The 23,102-nt window shown below is 34.6% G+C and overlaps 1 protein-coding gene across 4 annotated transcripts; it reads left to right on the top strand.

The window, feature by feature from the left end:
- The first annotated feature begins 328 nt into the window (after positions 1–328).
- Positions 329–21,943, top strand: LOC148306582 (kallikrein-1). 4 transcript variants are annotated; one of them, XM_088264720.1, is made up of 10 exons: positions 329–703; positions 1,483–1,810; positions 3,742–3,958; positions 5,453–5,561; positions 7,546–7,693; positions 9,204–9,324; positions 11,918–12,071; positions 13,857–13,974; positions 15,479–15,586; positions 19,113–21,943. In XM_088264720.1, the coding sequence occupies exons 2-10, from the start codon at positions 1,714–1,716 to the stop codon at positions 19,268–19,270; spliced, it is 1,230 nt and encodes a 409-aa protein (XP_088120846.1). In that variant the 5' UTR covers positions 329–703; positions 1,483–1,713; the 3' UTR covers positions 19,271–21,943. The 4 variants fall into 4 exon arrangements, with proteins under 4 accessions (XP_088120846.1, XP_088120847.1, XP_088120849.1 ...); XM_088264721.1 differs by having other exon boundaries at positions 351–564; XM_088264723.1 differs by having other exon boundaries at positions 353–442.
- The last annotated feature ends 1,159 nt before the right edge of the window (positions 21,944–23,102 follow it).

Genomic DNA, 23,102 nt, shown 5'->3' on the forward strand with positions numbered 1-23,102 from the left:
GCCAAATACTTGAAAGTGGTCATGTTAGGAGTCGTAACAATCGGCGGGTATGTATGAGGAGATGCATGAACGTGGAAGAGGCGAAGAATGTTTGCAAGGACAGAGTGGTGTGGCGCTCTATTCTCTCTGCCTACCCCTGCGGGGAAGCGGCGTGATGGTTAGTTAGTTAGTTAGTTAGAAGCCATGAAAAATGATCGTCTTTGTGTTTGCGCTACACTATGTTTTCTGAGCGGTGTTTTTTGACTTAGTCTCTTCATTTTATGGGATGGAAAGTCTATTTTGATATATCTGCTTGGTCCGTCGAAGAGCGGCATACGGCGTACACGGCAGTACCCAGCTGGCGAGTGGCCAACAGGTTTCGCGCCTGTCTCACGCGCGTTGATGTCTATTCCGTACAACGTATTTATCGGCCTCAAACGAATTGTATCGAACTAAAAACGATGTAAACACACGACCTAATGTACAGTTTCATAGTTTGGTGTATTCTAGTTCAATTTTACGCAGTTTCAAGTGGTTTTTAAGTGAAATTTCTGAAGTATACGCTAGTTGGAAGTGAATATATATGTATAGTATTCTAAACGTGATACCAATGTTTCGATGCCCACTTTCATTTCTTTTGGTGGACGGATTTTGTGTCAAATTCAACTCTAACTTCTTAAATTCGTTTTTAATTTTACATTTTATTTTTCATATACTTGTTCAGGTAATTTCCCAACTAATTTTCGTATCTGATTTTTTTTCATTTAATTCCATTTCATATTTTCTTATTAATAATAATAATTCTCAAGCTTAATACCTTATAATAAGGAGGGCAAAGGAAAAGGGGAGTTTGAGGAAGGAAGTAGAGGGAGGAGGTTTGATGGACAGCTAGGATTCTAATGATAAATAGTATTGTCTCATATATATATATATATATATATATATATATATATATATATATATATATATATATATATATATATATATATATATATATATATATATATATATATATATATATATATATATATATATAAATATATATATATATATATATAGATATATATAGATATATATATATATATATATATATATATATATATATATATATATATATATATATATGTATATATATATATAAATATATAAATATATATATATATATATATATATATATATATATATATATATATATATATATATATATATATATATATATATTTATATATATATATATATAATCAAATCAAATTTCGCCTCTACAGTCTAACGGTTAGTGAGTTCGGCTACTGTCCCGGGTTCGATTCACAGGGGGGTCAGGAGTGAATTTCACTGAAATATTTAAGTTATGTCACCCTGGACTGATACCCGAAGCGCAGGGCCGATCACCTTACTTTTACGTTATTAAAGATCTTATAGCACATCTTATGACGCAGTGCTTTATGCACCATTAGGTGCGGATAAGGGTCAGAAAGAGAATAAAAGAAATTCGATATTTTTAAGTTTTCAAGTTAACAAAGCGTCAATTTCTTGCGGTGCTATATGCACCACTCGGAAGCTTAAAGAGAAGAGAAGCTTTACCAATGTGTTTCTGCAAGAACTGCTGGCTGTAATACGGTATTGGCATATGATGGACTGAGTGACATTTAAGAGTGGAAAAAAAGTGCCGTGAGGGTGTTCTTTATGGCCGAGTTTCCATAAGGAAGAACAATGTTCTGATGAGGAGAAGTCAAGATGGTAGCAAGAGAGTTGAAGAGGAAACAGTTTGGTCACAAGTCCATCCATATCGTGATCATACTAACTCTCCTGGTACACCATTCTACTGCTGATGGTAAGTCCTTGTCTTCTTTATACTGGTTAGTCAACGGTTCTATTCTCCGAAGTTATCTGTCACCTTCCTACTGCTCCGGGAGTCTCCTCTACCCATCCGGACGTCCTCATACTCGTATTGTATCTCAGCCGACAGTATTATCTATCCACTATGGGCCTCCCTGGCAAGTGCTGCCACTCTCTCCAGTCCGCGACCTTCCTACTGCTCCGGGAGTCTCCTCTACCCATCCGGACGTCCTCATACTCGTATTGTATCTCAGCCGACAGTATTATCTATCCACTATGGGCCTCCCTGGCAAGTGCTGCCACTCTCTCCAGTCCGCGACCTTCCTACTGCTCCGGGAGTCTCCTCTACCCATCCGGACGTCCTCATACTCGTATTGTATCTCAGCCGACAGTATTATCTATCCACTATGGGCCTCCCTGGCAAGTGCTGCCACTCCTCCCTCCCATCTACCCATCCGTGAAATCAAATGATTTGCTCTAACTGCCATACAATTTTTTTTAATACTTCTTCGGCATCTATAATCTATCTTTCTCTATAAATACAATACAAATTATGGAGAAACGTACCGTGGGAAGTTCTCACAGAAGACACTGCATGTAATTGTATTGTGTTGTGTACAACAGGAAATGAAATATCATGAATAACTCGTAGACCATTTACTGGTAGATTAACCCATTCAGTTACCGTTCTTCCAGGAGTTCTAATATTTCTAGTTCGTCCAAATTTTTGTGCAGAAATGCTTCATTTTCAACACATAGGAGTTATTTTGCCCAAATAAATTTAATCTGTTTACAGCCTTGTGTATATAATATGGTCCTAGAATAAATATTAGCTTAGCTGGAGACAAATTAAAATTCCCTATAAAATAATGGATTTTTAAAACGAGAGAGAGCAGCAACTCAAAGTTAATAGCTGGTCAAATAAAAATAAAGTGGAAAAGCTAAAAATATTGGTTTTAATCTAATAATATATTAAAATGCAATTCCATCACGAAGTGTCAGTGGATAATATAAATCTATTAACTCAAAGTTAATGTGGGACACAACTGTTTTTGTCTGTCTTTGTGTGTGTTATCACTTACAATATATTCCGAATTTCGAGTAAGGTCGTTGTCAATCATGTCATTTATTTATATAATATTTACTGTAATATTGTCTATGGTGAACAATCCAGTGTCCGACAGAATGCTAAATGCTTTTGAATCCCGAATGCTTTAGATTCCCGAATACTCCAGAATCCAGAATGCGCTAGAATCTAACTGCTCTAGAATCCTGAAAACTACATATTAAATTATGATTGCTCTAGAACACTGTAGACTCCCAAACACTCTAGAATCTAAAATACTCTAGAATCCCAAATATTCTAGGATCCCAAACACTCTAGGATCCCAAATACTCTAGGATCCCAAATACTGTAGAATCCCAAATACTCAGAAATACAGAGGAAGACCGAGGAAAACGAGGCACAATCAGGTGTGTCAAATACTTGAAAGCGGCCGGGTCAGGAGTCGTAATAATCATCGGGTATGTATGAGGAGATGCATGAATGTAGAAGAGGCGAAGAATGTTTGCAAAGACAGAGTGGTGTGGCGTTCGATTCTCTCTGCCTACCCCTATGGGGAAGCGGCGCGATGGTTCGTTGGCTAGTCCCAAAAACTCTAGTATCCCAAATACTCTAGAATCCCGAATTTACTAGAATCCTGATTACCCTAGAATCCTGGTTGCACTAACATCTCAAAAATCTTTGAATCCCCAATGCTTTAGGATTTAGATTGTTCTAGAATTTTAACTGCTCTTCAATCCCGAATACTGTAGAATCCCGAATGTTCTAGAACCCTGATTGCTCTAGAACGCTGTAGAACCCCAAATATTCTAGAATCCCGACTGATCTAGAATCCTGACTGTAGAGTTCCCCGACCGTTGCAGGTATCCTGTCCCGCCTGGTGCGCTCCCTGGGCGCGGCGTGGTGGGAGCCGGAGCTCGGCCAGCCGGAGCCCGGCCAGCCGGCGTGCGGTGGGGCGCCGTGCGGCGTCTCGCTGGCCTGCTGGGCGCGCGGTGGCGCCCCACGGGCGTCCCGCGCCTGCGGGCCCGCCTGGCTGCTCAGCTGCTGCGACCCGCCCGAGGAGGACAACTTCATTCATAAGTAAATCCCAATTATCATACAGGAGTCTCAGACGAGACGAACCACCTATGCTGAATGTCTGTCAGTAAGCCTAGATGCTTCTGTATCAGATCTGGGAATGGGGTGGGACAGCTTTCAATGTTGTGTTGACCATTGCTTTGAAAGAGAAGGTCTGTCAGGAAGCCTAGATGCTTCTGTATCAGATCTGGGAATGGGGTGGGACAGCTTTCAATGTTGTGTTGACCATTGCTTTGAAAGAGAAGGTCTCTCAGGAAGCCTAGATGCTTCTGTATCAGATCTGGGTATGCTGTGGGGCAGCTTTCAATGTTGTTTTGACCATTGCTTTGAAAGAGAAGGTCTGTCAGGAAGCCTAGATGCTTCTGTATCAGATCTGGGTATGCTGTGGGGCAGCTTTCAATGTTGTGTTGACCATTGCTTTGGAAGAGAGGGTCTGTCAGGAAGCCTAGATGCTTCTGTATCAGATCTGAGTATGCTGTGGGGCAGCTTTCAATGTTGTGTCGACCATTACTTTGCAAGTGAAGAGTTCTTTTGTATTTGTCAGTTCAGATATCATCTCTTTATTTTTTTAATGCTACTTTTTATTAGTAAAACAAAGTAGTAGTTTACTTACGAGTTTTAACTAATTATTTTTGTTCATAAGTTTTGAAAGTACTGATTTTTTTAAATTTAAATAGGCCCTAAAAAGATATATCCTCTTCCCCCTTATAAATCTGCATAGAGTTTGTATACCTTATATTTTTTAAATGTAACTCTATGCAGCCGATAGAGTTCATATAGGGTGTTTTTTCGGTATACAAATTCAAATTTCCCGCAACTAAATGGATGATGGCACCCGCCGTGTGGCATGTTGCGCCATCTCGTTGAAAAAACAGCTCTGTCACATCAATGCCATCTAACTGAGGTACTAAGTAGTCATGATTCTGTAGCGCTCTCCATTGACCGTAACATTTTAGCCGTCATCGTTTTTTTTTAGTTTAAATATGGACCAATGATTCCACCTGCCTATAAAGCACACCAAACAGTGACTTAACCCTTTCCACTCTGACCATTTTTTCTCATAACTGATCAGCTACTCTGATCAAAAAAATGCTACGTTTTTCTACCATTAAAATAAATATTTTGGTTCCCTAATTTTGGGACACTCTGTCTGGCAATTCGTATGACCATGTTAATTAAGATTAACTGTATTTATCTGAAATATTTGTTGGTAGAATATACTTGGGTGATAGAGAAATCAGTGATTAAAGTTATATCTGCGCCGGGCCAGACATTGTGGCCCACGGAGCTGCCTACTAGAATCATACGGGCCAGAATGTCTGGCCTACAGAGTGGTAAGAGTTAAGGTATGCATTGAGTTAAGGACCTTTAATGCATTCTGTTAAAATAATAGAAATACTGAAGGATGGCATGAAAGTTTCGGGTAGGGTCGGTTCTCGATCCACATGTCTCTGGCATAAATTCTCCAACCTGATTGATGCGGTGTTTGTGTTGCAGCCCACCACAAGTGGCCTTGTTCAAGGAAGATCCTCCCGAGGGGGCGCCGTGGAGAAGGACTCCCTCCAGCTCAATCTTCAGGAGAAGAATTGACGATGACCATGACGAGGTACTTACCTTTTAACTCCCAGACGGTGTTGGCATGGCTGAGATCAACCATGATTTTTGAGAAAATAAAACATTACACAATTATTTATTTGTCAATATATTCAGAAGGTATTCTGGACAATTATCTAACAGGGAATAATCCAGTGTCTAAAAGAATATGTCTATAGATGTGCTAACGTTTATAAGACACACTATATTTTACATATCGCTCACTCCTTTCAAGAACGTCATAAATCAAAAATCGTCAATTTTCAGTTGTGCACGTTTTTGGAATGCCCAGAAACTGAACTATGTCCCAGCAAAAGAGGCATATTTTTAACTCAATATTTACCCGCTACAGGGCACAAAGTTTTGTTTTTGCATTTTGAAGAAAAGGTATAGTTTAATTATTTTTTCAAATATATTAAATATTTTTCAAATGGAGAAAAAACCTTCAGGTTTTACCTAAAAATATCTGTTGCACAGTAAAAAATTAATAAGTGGCCTGATTTAATGCATTGCATTATATTTTTAAACTTTAAAAACGTTCTCCTGAAAATCAAGTTTTTTTTATTTATGACGTTCTTGAAATTCCTGCACTGGAATAGCTAATAATCTCCACACCAAAAGTGCACCTTTTTTCTCTTTGATGGATTTTATATGAAAATAAAACCAGTTCTTTACGGTGGTATGGACATGTGGAGCAAATGTATAACGAGAGAATAACTAAGAAAATATATGTGGCGAATGTGAGCGGGAAAACAGAACGAGGACGACCGAAAAAGACTTGTCACGATTAGATCAATCAGAACCTAAAATATGGCGGTGTCAAAAGTCTGCGTAATCGGAGGGCATGTATGACTAGATGTATGGATGTGAAGGAGGCGAGGAGTGTATATCAGGACAGAAGGGTGTGGCATTCCATCCTTTCTGCCTACCCCTGTGGTGAAACGGCGTGATGGTAATAGTAGTATAAAACCACAATTATCTTTTTGTTCAATTCAATTGAATTCAATTAATTTATTTAAAGATAATATACACATTTCAAACTTAAATTTAAATCGTATACATTAACAAAAATAGAAAATAAGCAAGAATACTTTTGCTAAAGGTGTAGAAGAATCCAATTTCGGAAAACTCCTTCAGACACACGGAATAGATCAATAATATCCAATGGGATATTGTTCACCATAGCGGTAGCTCTTCCTACAGGCATAACCATCGGCAGGTTGGTCCTGTGTATAGGAATGGGAGACAATCTATGTCGACGCTGTCTTAGCTAACTATCGGGAACATACAGACCAATGTTCTGGATAATTTCAGGATTATCGATCTCATACCTTTAATTTGTCTACATCTTCTTCAGCCTTCTGTTATCCACTACTGGACATAGGCTTCTTCCATATCCTTCCAGGTCTTGCATTCGGTTGTTGCTCGAAGCCAAGAGTCTCTTGGAGATAGTCACTTGCAGGCGCCTTCTTTCTTCGATTAATCGTAGTACCACGTCGTTCGAGATGTGATTTTATTTATTTTATTTTATTTAATTTTATGGAAAACCAACAGATACAAATACACAACAGTAAACAAAACAATTAACACAAAGCCAATTGCATGTCTTCACAAATAGATACATGCTATATAACAAACGTTCATTTGCAAACAAACACACATACGCTCACATGGACACACTACACATATAAAAACATACACTCACATGGACACACTACACACATATACACACACGCACCCACACAAGTACATACACATATGTATGCACAATTAACCATTAATAGGAGAGCAAGCGCTCCACACTAATGTGATTATTTTGGAACAAGTCTACGTAGAAGGTTTTCGAGATTGCATTAAAATTGTTCAAAGTTCTCCATAAATAAGAATTCAGTCCATAATTAGCAAAAACAAGAGGAGTATGAAGAAAAGGTATTAAAGGAACATTAAAGGAGAGCTTAGAGAGAAAATTTTCTCATTAGAATGTTGTAATTTTCCAGGAATCGGATTGCGGAGTAGCTGGATTAGGATCAGGGAACTCCAACAGGCTGCAGAAGAGGATAATTGGTGGAAGAGCTGCCCAGGTTGCGGAACTGCCGTGGCAAGCTCATATAAGGATAGGAGACTACCAGTGCGGGGGGGTTCTAGGTACATATCGCTCACTCCTTTCAAGAACGTCATAAATCAAAAATTGTCAATTTTCAGTTGTGCATGTTTTCGGAACGCCCAGAAAATGTACTGTATCCCAGCAAAAGCGGCATATTTTTAACTTACTATTTAACCGCTACAGGGCAGAATGTGTTGTTTTTGCATTTTGAAGAAAAGGTATTATTTAATAATTTTTTTAAATATACTAAATATTTTTACAAATGGAAAAAAATTCAGGTTTTACCTCAAAAGATCTGTTGCACAGTAAAAAGTTCAATAAGTGGCTTGATAATTATTTTTTGATACATTGTATTATATTTTTAAACTTTAAAAACGTTCTCTTGAAAAATCAAGTTTTTTGATTTATGACGTTCTTGAAAGGAGTGAGTGATATATCAATTTCCTCACATAACTCAGCAACCACTGGACCAGATCCATGAGCTGCCCTCAGGGTCTTCCGTTGTCCTACCATGTCGGGTCTTCCTGGCGACAGTCCTGGGTCATCCAAGCCACAGATGCCTTGCAGAAGAGTCAAGCTTGATGGCTGCTTAGGGAGGCATGTTTCCACATGGCCTAGCCCAATGATCAGCAAACTTTTACCATATAATCTCCATAGTCAATCGATTCGTAAAGGTGGAGACTGACCTCCACATTTGGTCGTAACGTAGCATGTTACAATGCGAGCATTCAGACGTTATGTTACAACGAAATGCTCCGGTCAGTCTCCACCTTAAGAAATTTTATTCACAAAATTTCGGTTGTGTCGAAGTACTTGTTCACAAATCTGAGTTTCTCGATATTTTTTACTCTAAACACCCTGGGTATTTACAGACTTCTTAGTATTTTCTCAATTGCATGGAACTCAAATATTTTTCAAAGAACTGTGGCTGATCTTTGTGAGGATTTCCTTATTTTTATGGTCATAAAATGTTTTCTACATTATTGTGGCTGATCGTTATGAGGTTTTCCTCATTGATATGATCCTAAAATGTTTCTCAATGTGTTGTGGCTGATCTTTGCCAGGATTTCCTCATTTGCATGGTCATAAAATGTTTTCTACATTATTGTGGCTGATCGTTATGAGGTTTTCCTCATTGATATGATCCTAAAATGTTTCCTAATGTGTTGTGGCTGATCTTTGTGAGGATTTTCTCATTTTTAATTAATGTTTTACTTAGTAAATACCACTATTTCTTAAAACCTTCTGTGACATTTGTTTCAATGCATTTCACATCATTTTCAAACACCATTCTGTGTTTAAAAATGATGCGGTATGTATCGAAACACGTGACGCAGTAGATTTTAAGAAATAGTGTTATTTACGGAGTAAAATATTAATTAAAAATACATAGATTTTACCACAAAGTGACTACCGAATCAATTATTGAAAGGATTCTCTCTCATTTCTCTCAATTAGATAGTCCTAGAATATTTCGTAAAGTGTTGTGACTAATCTTTGTGAGGATTTTTTCAATTATATGTGCCCAAAATGTCTCCGTTTGCGCTGCAGTGTCCCGCTGGTTCGTGGCTACAGCCGCGCACTGCGTCCAGAGAGCTCGCGCGAGGGACATAGCCGTGTGGCTGGGAGCTCTGGACACCCGGGCTAGACCCCCACCGACCGATAGACACAGGTAACTCAAATCTTACAACACCATTGTTTATGATTAAAGAAAACACTTTGTTTTTTACCACTTGAGTTTTATTATAGACTACATGTTTCAGAAGTTAAACTTCCATCATTCAGGTCTGTATAATAACTAAAATATAAAATATAAAATATAAAATTGTTCTATAAAAAAGGGGAGAGGAAAGTAAGGGGAAGGGGTTAGTCAAGGAACGGAGTTTGAAAACAAAGGAAAAATGGAAAGCAATGAAAGCAAAACGAAGTGTTTTCTTTAATCATTGTAACATGTCTTACCACAAAGTTAATGCCGAAACAATAAATAAAATACCAGTGTTTATGCCAAAAATTGTGTATTTTTAAAAAAAAAAATTGTTTATTAAAATTGTAGGCATAAATGTATTCGAGAAGAACAAAGAGACGCAGTTCATTAAGTTTAAAATGTTCACAATACTGTCCCCACCATATGCAACTCATTTAAAATCCTATATAAGGGGTGGAGGACCAATATTTTTGTGCTCAGATTAGATTAAAATTCATACGTGCATACCTTGCGCTCGCTCTTTTTATAATGGTGTCGCTTTGTTCTTCTCGCCCTAATAAGTGTTATAATTTTCGACATATAGGTATCGCTTTGTTCTTTTCACTTTGTAATTTCTTATAAATAAATAATTGTCTTCATTTGCGTGTTTCCGTCTCCCTCATCACAAGCGTTCCAGTACCATTACAAGAAACAACAATAAAAAACTTATAATTTTACAACATTTTGAGTGTGTCCAAATACTTGTTCACAAAATCTGGATTATCTCCAATTACAGGAGTTATTTTCATATTATTTTTTGACATCTCATCAAAGATGAAGAAGAATATGGAGGTCTGGGCATTTACGGGGCTGACGACCGTCATAGGCTGGTTTAAGTGATCACTTTACACACGTGTAACATTCACCAATTCTACCCATTATTGACAACCACACTTCTCAAATTCTTGGAAGTTCTACATGTATGAACCAATTCAGAAACTTTGTTCTTGAATCACTAGAACTTCACTAGAGACATCTATTGGTGAGATGTAAAGAAGCTTTTTTATTAAGCTGAAACTCTTGTATTAGTATGTGAGGTCCGAATCCTGGATTATATTCACACACATGAGAAACGCCAGAAAATACCATTCTCATTTTTATTATTAAGCTTATAATTTGACCAGATAGTTTATTTACAACATTTTGAGTGTGTCCAAATACTTGTTCACAAAATCTGGATTATCTCCAAAATATTTGTTCTTGAATTATCAAATGCCCAGACTTCCATATTCTTCTTCATCTTTGATGAGATGTCAAAAAATAATTTTCATAATTTTATGTTTTTTCTTTATTTGAAATTCTTCTGCATTTCACAATATAATTACAATATTTTATTTGGCCAAAAGTGTTGTGTCGTTCGCATATCGTAAATTGGACAGGTTTACGCCACCAATGGATATATATACCTTTATTCCATTCGTATTCCCCATAGATGTTAAACAGGGTATGTATGAGGAGATGCATGAACGTGGAAGAGTCGAAGACAGAGTGTTGTGGCGTTCTATTCTCTCTGCCTACCCCTGCTGAGAAGCGGTGTGATAGTTAGTTAGTTAGTTAGTTGGTTATGTTAAACAGGTCAGGGGAGATATTTATTTTTATTAGAGTAAGTTGGTTATGTTATATAGGTCAGTATGCATCCTTGTCTAACACCTTTCCCTTTCATCTTTCTCAAAATTAAAGTGTTTTTTTTTCTTTATTGTAAATTCAATAATAATTACAAAAATAATTACAAGTACATAAAAATACATAACATTAATATGAAAAAAGATCCCACAAAGGCATGGCCTGTGTTTGGGTATACATTACATTTTAGGTTATAGTAAAGGGCACTGGCAAGAATACAACAGATATCAGAAATAAAATTAGATTAAAAGTGCTAATAAGTGCTTCAAATATTTGATTTTGACTGAAAACAAAACAATCAAAAAGATGAAAATGAAAAAAAGTAGCAAATATGTACTGGATGAGTTATATGTTTAAAATAAAAAGGAATTAAGATCTGTTTTTTTTTAATAAATTTGAAGACATTATGTCTTTTTAAGACGAACTGCTTTACATACTATCATATATCGCTCACTCCTTTCAAGAATGTTTAAAAATATAATACAATGTATTAAATATCAAGCCACTTATTGAACTTTTTACTGTGCAACAGATTTTTTTAGGTAAAACCTGAAGGTTTTTTCTCCATTTGAAAAATATTAAGTTTATTCAAAAAAATAATTAAACAATACCTTTTATTCAAAATGCAAAAACAACACATTCTGCCCTGTTGCGGGTAAATATGAAGTTAAAAATATGCCTCTTTTGCTGGGATATATTAGTACATTTTCTGGGCATTGCGAAAACATGTACGACTTTTGATTTATGACGTTCTTGAAAGGAGTTAGCGATATATCTAAATAAAAGTAGAATCCAATCCAATAACCGTGTTTAATTTTGGATATATTACTCAACAATTTAAAATGAAATTCTACCAACTGTCTGTAGTTACAATAAATTATTCAAAACTTGTTTTCAGAGTGTCTCAAAAGTTGGTTCACCCGTTATTTCGCTACCGGGTGACCCAGCCGGACCGATTTGACCTTGCCCTTCTTCGACTGTCTCGTCCTGCGGAGCTGACTCCTCAGATCCTGCCAGTCTGTCTTCCTCCTGCTGATGGTCTACTGGGAAAGGTACCATCTAACATAAATAACATATACAGTGAAACCTCTATCTATCGTTCCTCGAATAATCGTTTTCCCGGATGTATCGTTTATTTCTTCTACCCCAAATTAATTTCATACAAAAATAGATCGCATCGATCGTTTCTATCCACCTTTTTACCGCATTCATCGTTTGAATTACGCTACATATCACTCACTCTTTTCAAGAGCGTCATAAATCCAAAAACTTGATTTTTCAGGAGAACGTTTTTAAAGTTTAAAAAAATAATACAATTTATTAAAAATAAATATCAAGCCACTTATTGAACTTTTTACTGTGCATCATATCTTTTTAGGTTAAACCTGAAGGTTTTTTTCTCCATTTGAAAAATAACTAGTTTATTTAAAAGAAAATTAAACAATACATTTTCTTCAAAATGCAAAAACAACACTTTGTGCACTGTAGCGGGTAAATATTAAGTTAAAAAAATGCCTCTATTGCTGGGATATAGTACATTTTCTGGGCATTCTGAAAACATGCACAACTGAAAATTGACGATTTTTGATTTATGACGTTCTTGAAAGGAGTGAGCGATATTTTATTTAATTTGTCTGTTTTTTTTTACATTCTTTCAAATTTTCTCAATTTTGTTACATTTGACGACAATATTCCTATGTGTGGGATACAGACTATCAAAAGCTTGTGTGATGGATACAGCAGAAGAAGTCTGAAGATCTTTGGGTCCTGTTCAGATTTGTATTTTTTTTTTAATTAATACATTTATTTACACCTAAAACTTGTATTCTTAAAATTTCAACCTTCCAATGGTTATGCAGATTGGGGGGACGGTATTTTTACTCGATCGTATCTCCTTGTGTATTGACTTCTTTATCCCGCATTCATTGTTTTCCCGCATTAGTTTATTTCAATAGGTCCCTTTAAAAACGATAGATAGAGGTTTCACTATATACCATACCTCTCCGACATTGGATCTGTGATAGTTCATAAGGATCTTTCACAAGAGATGGTATCATACATGATAAAATAAGTAAGGGACATTGGTACCATAAACCAAGCTAGGACACAAAATACCCAACCCTCTTCTAGTGGAACGGAAGGCCTGTTGACAGTCAGCAGTCCGGCTTCTCCTGAGGAGTGCAACGTTTCCTCCCAGCAATGAGAAAATGCTGACAAGTTCAATTATAATCCAAGATTCGGACTTCACGTACAAATGAAAGAGTTTCTGCTCAATAAAAAGCTTATTTCATCTCACCAATAGATGACACATACATACACATACGCACATATCGCTCACTCCTTTCAAGAACGAATGTTCTTGAAAGGAGTTGTGCATGGTTAGGAGTTGGCACAAGTTGTGCATGTTTTTCGGAATGCCCAAAAAATGTACCATATCCCAGCAAAAGCATATTTTTAACTTAATATTTACCCGATACAGGGCAGAAAGTGTTGTTTTTGCATTTTGAAGAAAAGGTATTGTTTAATTATTTTTTTTTAAATATACTTAATACTTTTCAAATGGAGAAAAAACATTAAGGTTTAACCTAAAAAGATCTGTTGCACAATAAAAAGTTCAATAAGTGGCTTGATATTTATTTTTAATACATTGTATTATATTTTTAAAATTTAAAGACGTTCTCCTGAAAAATCAAGTTTTTTTAATTTATGACGTTCTTGAAAGGAGTGAGCGATGTACACCCATACATTATAAAGACTTCAACAAAAATCCTGTGTTAGAATATTGTCAAATAGATTAATGATTTTTTTTTATGAAGATTGTAAAATGGCATTTCCAGGAGTGGAGAGATGATCTCGCCGGGCAGACGGCTCTGGTGGCGGGGTGGGGAAGCACGGGCAGGGGGGGGGCGCCGAGGGGAACACACCACCTCCGCTCCGCGCTCGTCCCCATACTCAGTAAGTCTGCAATCATCTTGGTACTTATCTTCCATCGGTGCTCCGCAAGGGACTGATCTTGGCCCCGTACTTTTATGCCATGAGTGGGAAAGAAGGATTTGAATTGGAAACAGAATAAGAAACACACTTTCTCTGTTCCGCCCTCGTCCCTATACAGTAAATCAACCTTCCCCTCCCGGTGATACATATTTGCTACAACTCGTCTTTTAAGCATAGAAAAAACAACTGTAAATAACGTTTTATTATTTTGTGTAGAATAGTAAACAATAGTTAGTGGTAAGTGTATCAGATTGTGCAAAATAAACATTCTTCCCTTAAAATATAAAAAAATTACATTTTGCTAAAAAAAGACCTGAGTGTAGAATATAATTGAATAATAAACATTCCTGTATCTTCATTTACCATAAAACACAGATGGTGGTAAGTAAAGTTTATTTTATTATTTTCAGAAATATTATTTGGGCTTGTAAAACCGATGGTTGACAACCCATGAAATAAAACATCGATAATTTTGATATAAATCATATTTACTGGTATAATTTATTATTTTTATTCAAGAAAATATGTTGCTTATAGCATTGACAATGATATAAAATTATAAAAAGTAAAAAAAAACATGAAAAAAAAACTCACTCCCCAGATACAGTTTTGTCGGCAGAAACTCACTCCCGGACAGGTTAAAATGAGAATATCAATATAAAACACAGTGGAACCTCGGTATATGCCTGCTTTGGAATAAGTCCTACTTGGTTAACATCATGTTTGGACGCAAAACATTTAGCTTGGTATACGAACTTGGTTTGGAATACGACTTGCGTGGTGCAAGAACTTGTTCATTAAAAGTGCATTTGCGTGTAAGTATCGCAATTGCTACCCTACATTAACTGTGAATTTTACGTGATTTTGAAGGATAGAACGGATTAAGGACGTATACCGAGGTTTCACTGTATAATATATGCGGGCGCAGAATTTTTGTATTCCTTCATATTGTAATTATATTTCACATGACAGCATAGTATTATGCAGCGAAGGAAATAAATAATTTGCTAAAAAATCTTGTCTTAAAAAATAATGTCCGCCTCCGTAGTGTAATGGTCAGCATGCTCGCCTACCGTTCTGGAGGTCCCGGGTTCGATTCCCAGGGGGGTTTAATAAATATAAGTGATTTTTTCACTCTAATATTTATTCAATATAACACTGGACTGGTACCTGAAGTGGAGGGCTGATCACCTTTCCTTCATGTGTAATCGATCGAGATAACACTGCGTTTATATGAAGCAGTGCCCTATGCACCATTGGGGTGCGGTAAGGGATTTATTTATTTTTTATTATTTAAAAAATCGTTAATAAAACCAATAGAAAAACATTTCTGTGGCTGCGGAATATACAAGATTGGATCAAGACTGTTTAGAGCTGTCTGAGACAAGGTCTAAGGAAGCTGACATGACACGCACAGATGAAGTAATTGGGATCCTCAACTAAATTAAAGATCATTGGTTTCTAGGTACGGAGGAATGCATCAGATGGCATCGCAGTAAGCAGATCTCCGTTGAAATACACTCAGAAATGATTTGCGCAGGTCACTCTGATGGCCACCAAGATGCCTGCCTAGGTACGTGTCCATCAAAAACATTTTTTGATATGTCAACACGAAGGAAGAAATCATATTCACTCTCCTTTCTATATCTTTCAATCTACAATACTTTGAGTATATTCAAATACTTGTTCATAAATCTGGATTATCTCCGATTATAGGAGTTATTTTTCATATTATTTTTTGACATCTCATCATAGATGAAGAAGAATATGGAAGTCTGGGCATTTACGGGGCCTACAACCGTCATAAGTGATCACTTTACACACGTATAACATTCACCAAATCTACCCATAATCAACAACTACACTACTCGAATTCTTGGAATTTCTATATATCTATATAATAATAGATGTCTCTGGTGAAATTCTAGTGATTTAAGCACAATGTTTTGAAATTGGATCATATATATATATATATATATATATATATATATATATATATATATATATATATATATATATATATATATATATATATATATATGTATATATATATATATATGTATTTATATATATATATATATATATATAACGTGGTAATATTTTCCTTTTGAAAATTAAGTGTAAATAATATGTAAAGTGGGTGTATAATAATAAAATAAACAATGTGTTGCTTTGTAATTAAAGTTTATTCTTAATTTATCTTTATAATAATTTTTATATCTATCTATCTATCTATCTATCTGATTCTGACAGTTATTTTTTCCTATCGGATCTCTTTTGTTTAATTCTGTGCGACGCATGCGGCATCTGGTGGTAGAACTGTTTTATGTAGGTACTTTTTGTAAGTACTTAATAAAATGTATAGGTAGGTACCTAGTTATTTTATTACATCTCCCCCCTTGGGGATGAAAATTCATTGTAAAATTTTCACTCGTCCTCCGGATCATCTTCTTGTAGTGAAGGGACTGGTATAAGTTTAGTGAAATAATAAAGTTTTTTTTTTTTTTTTTTTTTTTCATTCTTTTTTTTCCTTCTTTTTTTTCTTTTTTTTTTTCTTTCTTGTTTTTTTTTCTTTCTTTCTTTTTTTTTTCGTTCTTTTTTCTTTCTTTCTTTTTTTTCTTTCTTGTTTTTTTTTCTTTCTTTCTTTTTTTTTTCGTTCTTTTTTCTTTCTTTCTTTTTTTTGTATTTTTTTTTCTTGACCCTTTTAAAGTAGACACAGTTTTTTTCAATCCATTTGTTTTTTTCTTTTGAATTCCTTCATTTTTATTCAGATCTCTTAAAGTATCTTCTAATATAACCAAATGTACAACTTTTAATTGTTCATCTGCATTTTCATTCGATTCTAAAACTGGATTCCTGCTTAGACAATCAACTTCTAAATTCTTCTTTCCTGGAGTATATTTTGTTTTATATTTTGTAGTATTTTTTTCTACTTTATTTTTATTTTCATTCTTCAAGCACTGTTTCTGTGTTATTTGCATGTCTTCATTTTTATTCTGATCTTTTAAAATATCTTCTAATTTAACCAAATTAACAACTTTTAATTGTTCATCTGCATTTTCATTCGATTTTAATACTGGATTCCTGCTTAGACAATCTACTTCTAAATTCTTCTTTCCTGTAGTATATTTTATTTTATCTTTCATAGAAGTTTTTTCTACTTTATTTTTATTTTCATTTTTCAAGCATTGTCTCTGTGTTATTTTTAAGTCTTCATTTTTATTCTGATCTTTTAAAATATCTTCTAATTTAACCAAATTTACAACTTTTAATTGTTCATTTGCATTTTCCTTCGATTCTAATACTGGATTCCTGCTCACACAATCTGCTTCGAAATTCTTCTTTTCTGGAGTATATTTTATTTTATATTTTGTAGAAATTTTTTTCACATGATTTTTATTTTTAATTTTATCACTAGTTCTTAAATTTCCACGTCTTCTTTGACTATCTTCTAATCGTTTTCTTTGATCATCTTCTAATTTTTCTCTCTCACTCCGAACATATTGTAGTAATTGTTTTAATACATCTAATGTTTCATAATCCATTTCCAATTAACAAAATTGTCGTTTTATAACGTGGTAATATTTTCCTTTTGAAAATTAAGTGTAAATAATATGTAAAGTGGGTGTATAATAATAAAATAAACAATGTGTTGCTTTGTAATTAAAGTTTATTCTTAATTTATCTTTATAATAATTTTTATATCTATCTATCTATCTATCTATCTGATTCTGACAGTTATTTTTTCCTATCGGATCTCTTTTGTTTAATTCTGTGCGACGCATGCGGCATCTGGTGGTAGAACTGTTTTATGTAGGTACTTTTTGTAAGTACTTAATAAAATGTATAGGTAGGTACCTAGTTATTTTATTACATATATATATATATATATATATATATATATATATATATATATATATATATATATATATATATATATATATATATATATATATAGAAGTTCCAAGAATTTGAGTAGTGTGGTTGTCAATCTTGGGTACAATTGGTGAATGATCACATAAACTTCCAAGAATTTGATTGAAACGTAATTTACTTTTTTAAACGAAGATAGAGACGGGTGAAAACTGACCATGAAAAAAGCAAACCAATCATCACAAAGATTGTAACCCACAAATAAGAAGAATACCGTATTTCAAAAGAAATCACAAAATTTTAATGCGCCTTGAAATTTTAATGAGGAACAAATTCTGCACCCTGGTGTATTCCGTTCAACTACTTTTATACCCAGTCTGGCTTTGCGCGACAATGTATAAGCTAGCTAGCAAAATACACATCATTAATTGGAAGCTGATCGAGAAAACATTGTAAGAAAACATAACTAATTTTAAGATTGTAAAGTCTAGAAAATTAATTTTAAAAAAATAACCAAATTTAATATTAAATACTAACTAACTAACTAACTAACCATCACGCCGCTTCCCCGCAGGGGTAGGCAGAGAGAATCGAACGCCACACCACTCTGTCTTTGCAAACATTCTTTGCCTCTTCTACATTCATGCATCTCCTCATACATGCCCGACGATTATTACGACTCCTGACCCGGCCGCTTTCAAGTATTTGACATACTTGATTGTGCCAAGTTTTCCTCGGTCGTCCTCTGCTTCTTTTTCCAACTACATTCGCTCCATAAATTTGTTTAATCGTTCTTTCTTCACTCATACGCTCCACATGTCCAAACCATCTCAACACACCTTTCTTAATTTTATCGATAATGCTTATCTCAGCCTTACATTCTTTAAATAGGTACTTAATAATTGAATAAAATTGGTTCATATATATGTGTATAGAACTTCCAAGAATTTGAGTACCAAGCGTGATATAAATCATGGGTACAATTAGTAAATGTTACACGTGTGTAAAGTGATCACTTAAATTTTTATTTCGGCTCAACACGGGCCATGCCTAAAGAGCCGTAATACATATAGTAAATGTATCTATGAAATAAATATGTATCTATGTATCCATGAATGTATCTATGTATCTATGTATCTATGAAATAAATAAATAAATAAAATAAAAAACTTCCAAGAATTTGATTGAAATGTAATTTAACTTGACTTTGATGTTCCCCGTTGCAGGCGACTCGGGGGGGCCGCTGGTGGTGCCGCAGGATGGCCGCTACTACCTGGTGGGCATCACGAGCGCCGGGTTCGGCTGCGGCGAGGACCACCAGCCCGGCATATACCACAGCGTGCTCGTCACCTCACCCTGGATCCGAAGGCTCATATGGCGATAAGACGCTTATCCAAATTTAAGTTTGACTTCGTAAAACATCATAGAGATTTGGATAAACACCATAAAGCCAAATCAATTCATGAAACCTGTAGAAATTAATTTCTGAGAATATTGGAAGCAAGTGTATGTGAGAAATAGAATACCTAGGTAGGATAAGAAAGGGTTTTTGTTTTATTTTGTCAATGTGGAGGGAATAAATGGGAGAGAAGAACCGAGAGAGTACATAACATGTATGACTAGAAGTATGCCAAGGTAGGGAATGGAGAAATTAGACAAATATGTCGCTCAATCCCTTCAAGAACGTCAAAAATCAAACATTTTCAATTTTCAACAGTGCATGTTTTCGGAATGCCCAGAAAATGTACTATATCCCATCAAAAGCTGCATATTTTTAACTTAATATTTACCCGCTACAGGGCAGAAAGTGTTATTTTTACATTTTGAAGAAAAGGTATTGTTTAATAATTTTTTAAATATGCTAAATATTTTTCAAATGGAAAAAAAACCTTCAGGTTTCACTTAAAAAGATCTGTTGCACAGTAAAAAGTTCAGTAAGTGGCTTGATGTTTATTTTTAATACATTGCATTATATTTTTAAACTTTAAAATATTCTCCTGAAAAATCAAGTTTCTTGATTTATGACGTCCTTGAAAGGAGTGAACTATGTACGACTAGAAGTATGCCAGGGTAAGAAATGGAGAAATTAGAGAAATATGTATGCTGTTGAGACAGGTATAATTGGAAAGATCAGAAAAGGGTATCTTAAGTGGTTTGGACATGTGGAGAATATGATTCTATATAGCATGTGTGACTAAAAGCTAGAACTGTATGCCAGGGTTAGGAATGGAGAAATGAGAGAAATATGTATGTAGTTGAGACAGGTATAATTGGAAAGACCAAGAAAGGGTATCTAAGGTAGAGTGACAAGATAAAGAGAATTATTACAACAGGAAGAGTATGACATAAAGACATTTGCATATTTCGACATCTAATCTAATTGATTCAAGTCATAAACCAAATACGATGCTGAAAAAGACATCATATGTCATAAGACAATCAAATTCTTAAGAATTCAAAAAACCCAACAACAAAAATACTGTCAAAAAGTTTTACACCGCACAGCGACTCATTGCTACAGTGGAACCACTCTCTCGAGTTGCCAAGCCAGGATATACGCCTTCTTCCTATGCTGTGTTTACCTTCCACGCCGCCTTGTAATATAATACCTATTACTCGCTATTTCTCTCCCCTCATACAACGTCCCGAGTACTCCACGCTGAAGGTTGGCAATCATCGTGTCAGTCTGCAGCGGCTCTGAGCAGCGCCCCAGTGCTGCAGCGGAGCCAGGATATACGCCTTCTTCCTACGCTGCGTTTACCTTCCACGCCGCCTTGTAATATAATACCTATTACTCGCTATTTCTCTCCCCTCATACAACGGCCCGAGTACTCCACGCTGAAGGTTGGCAATCATCGTGTCAGTCTGCAGCGGCTCTGAGCAGCGCCCCAGTGCTGCAGCGGATCCAGGATATACGCGGAGTTGCCGAGCCTGGATATACGCCTTCTTCCTATGCTGCGTTTATCTTCCTCGCCACCTTGTAATCACTATTTCTTTCTCCACATAATATGGTAGAAGTACTCTTTTTGATAGTGTCCCTAACTTATATCTCTTTTTATCCCATGGATCATAAAACATTTCTTTTTAAACTCTCATAATCCATGACATTTTGGGCATTCTTCGCACCATGTTAGAACACTTCAATATTCTTTGCGGTAGCTTGGGTGAGAGTCCATAAGTGGTGATGGACGCCATAGAGAAGCACTGAAGAGATGTACGACATAATTCTGATGCTCAGGTTGAGATTGAAGTCGCTATAACTATTACTAAGAAGCTCTTTCAATTTGAAGAATCAGTTTGTAACCATTTCTATCTTGACTGATATCTTGTGAATAGTCCCATTGATTGTCAAACCGCCAGCCCAGATATTTATTCTGATGTACATGTAAAAAATCGCTGGTCACATAAAATTGAAATTACTTATTTACTGTACACATTTTTACTGACCACTTATTGTAAACACTTTAATTTATATTATTATATTGATCTCGAATCGACACGTCCAATAAATAATGTGGTATCGATCTTTACTAACATTATCAACTATAACTAAAATTATCCACCAGCATTATCTTTTCATTCTTTTTCTTTGTGAAGGCCTTGTGACCTGTTTTTAACAGGAATTAGCCTCCTGCGATGTGGATTCCCAGCTGTCAATCCATCTCTACCTTGGGTTGGCCGTGCAGTGTAATGTGGGGGAGTCTGGATGGTTCCATTCTCCTCACACGCGCATACCATTGCCTTCTTCGTTGCCTTCCCCACCTAATGACATCTTCCATCTCGCATATTTCTCTTATCCTGGTGTTCCTTAGCACTACCAACTGTGTATCACTATTCAAAAAACCTCATTGCTTGTAGCAATGTCATTTGTCTGTTTCTGTGTTTTGTTGTCTTTGAGTACCCAAGTAAGCCAATTTTCCTCTCTTCCCACTCCTCCTGTACTTCATTTTCCATAAAGTGATCAATTCCATCACATTCGTCACCTGCGCCTTATTCAACAATTTTTCCCAAAGTAAGAATGCTTATACCACATTATTCCTTGGATATGTCGAGAAGTTGAATAAACTCAAATTGTATTTATTATAAGACATTACTTTTCTACAATTAATTTTATATGATAAGACATAATATTTATTTAAAATTTAATTAATTAGATGTTCTTTTCTAATGTTGATTTTAAACGTTTAAAAAACAGGCTTTTTAAATCTCGTTTAACGCGATAGGTGTTTCAGAAGGAAATATATTATTTATATATATATATATATATATATATATATATATATATATATATATATATATATATATATATATATATATATATATATATATATATATATATATATATATATATATATATATATATATAAATATATATATATATATATATATATATATATATATATATATATATATATATATATATATATATATATATATATATATATATATATATATATATATATATAAATAATATATATATATATATATATATATATATATATATATATATATGTATATATATTATATATATATATATATATATATATATATATATATATATATATATACATATATATATATATATATATATATATATATATATGCTTAAATCATGTTAGTTTGTCACAAAAAACGCCAGTTTAACAGTTGATTTTGTTATTCGCGCAAATGATAGATATTTATTTGACTTTTTTAATTTGTAATACAAAAAATTATAAAAATTAAAGGTACGATGATAGCTCGAAGACATAAAAAGGGTTGTATTTTATGTTACTGTTTTAAAAACAATCGCTTAGAACTGTTATGGGCCAGATAAATTTTTTACTATTATTTTCACATTATTTTCCAATGTTTTGATTAATTACTGTTCTGTTTCACTATTTATTGTTTTATTGTTATGTTATATTACTATATCATTATCAAAATAAAGATCGTTATGTTTTAACACATTTAGTATTTTATTCCTACACCATTTAGCCATATATGGGTGTTAAAATAACTGCTGTAATTGGAGATAATTCAGATTTTGTGAAAAAGTATTTGGACACACTCAAAATGTTATAAATAAATTATCTGGTCAAATTCTAAGCTTAAATAATAAAAATGAAAATGATATTTTCTGGCGTTTCTCATGTGTGTGATTATAATCCAGAATTCGGACCTCACATACTAATAAAAGAGTTTCTGCTCGATAAAAAGCTTCTTTTCATCTCACC

Source organism: Brachycentrus maculatus, unplaced genomic scaffold (genome assembly GCF_059751285.1).
Source record: "Brachycentrus maculatus isolate JH-2025_06_01 unplaced genomic scaffold, ASM5975128v1 h1tg000236l, whole genome shotgun sequence".
NCBI lineage: Eukaryota > Metazoa > Arthropoda > Insecta > Trichoptera > Brachycentridae > Brachycentrus > Brachycentrus maculatus.

What these genes read in the sequence shown, in the direction of transcription:
- LOC148306582 (XM_088264720.1), top strand. Translation starts at nt 1,714, where the DNA reads ATGGTAGCAAGAGAGTTGAAGAGGAAACAGTTTGGTCACAAGTCCATC. An exon ending in GAGGACAACTTCATTCATAA is followed by an intron (nt 3,959 to 5,452) that starts GTAAATCCCAAT and finishes TTTGTGTTGCAG; the next exon opens with CCCACCACAAGTGGCCTTGT. An exon ending in CCACCGACCGATAGACACAG is followed by an intron (nt 9,325 to 11,917) that starts GTAACTCAAATC and finishes ACTTGTTTTCAG; the next exon opens with AGTGTCTCAAAAGTTGGTTC.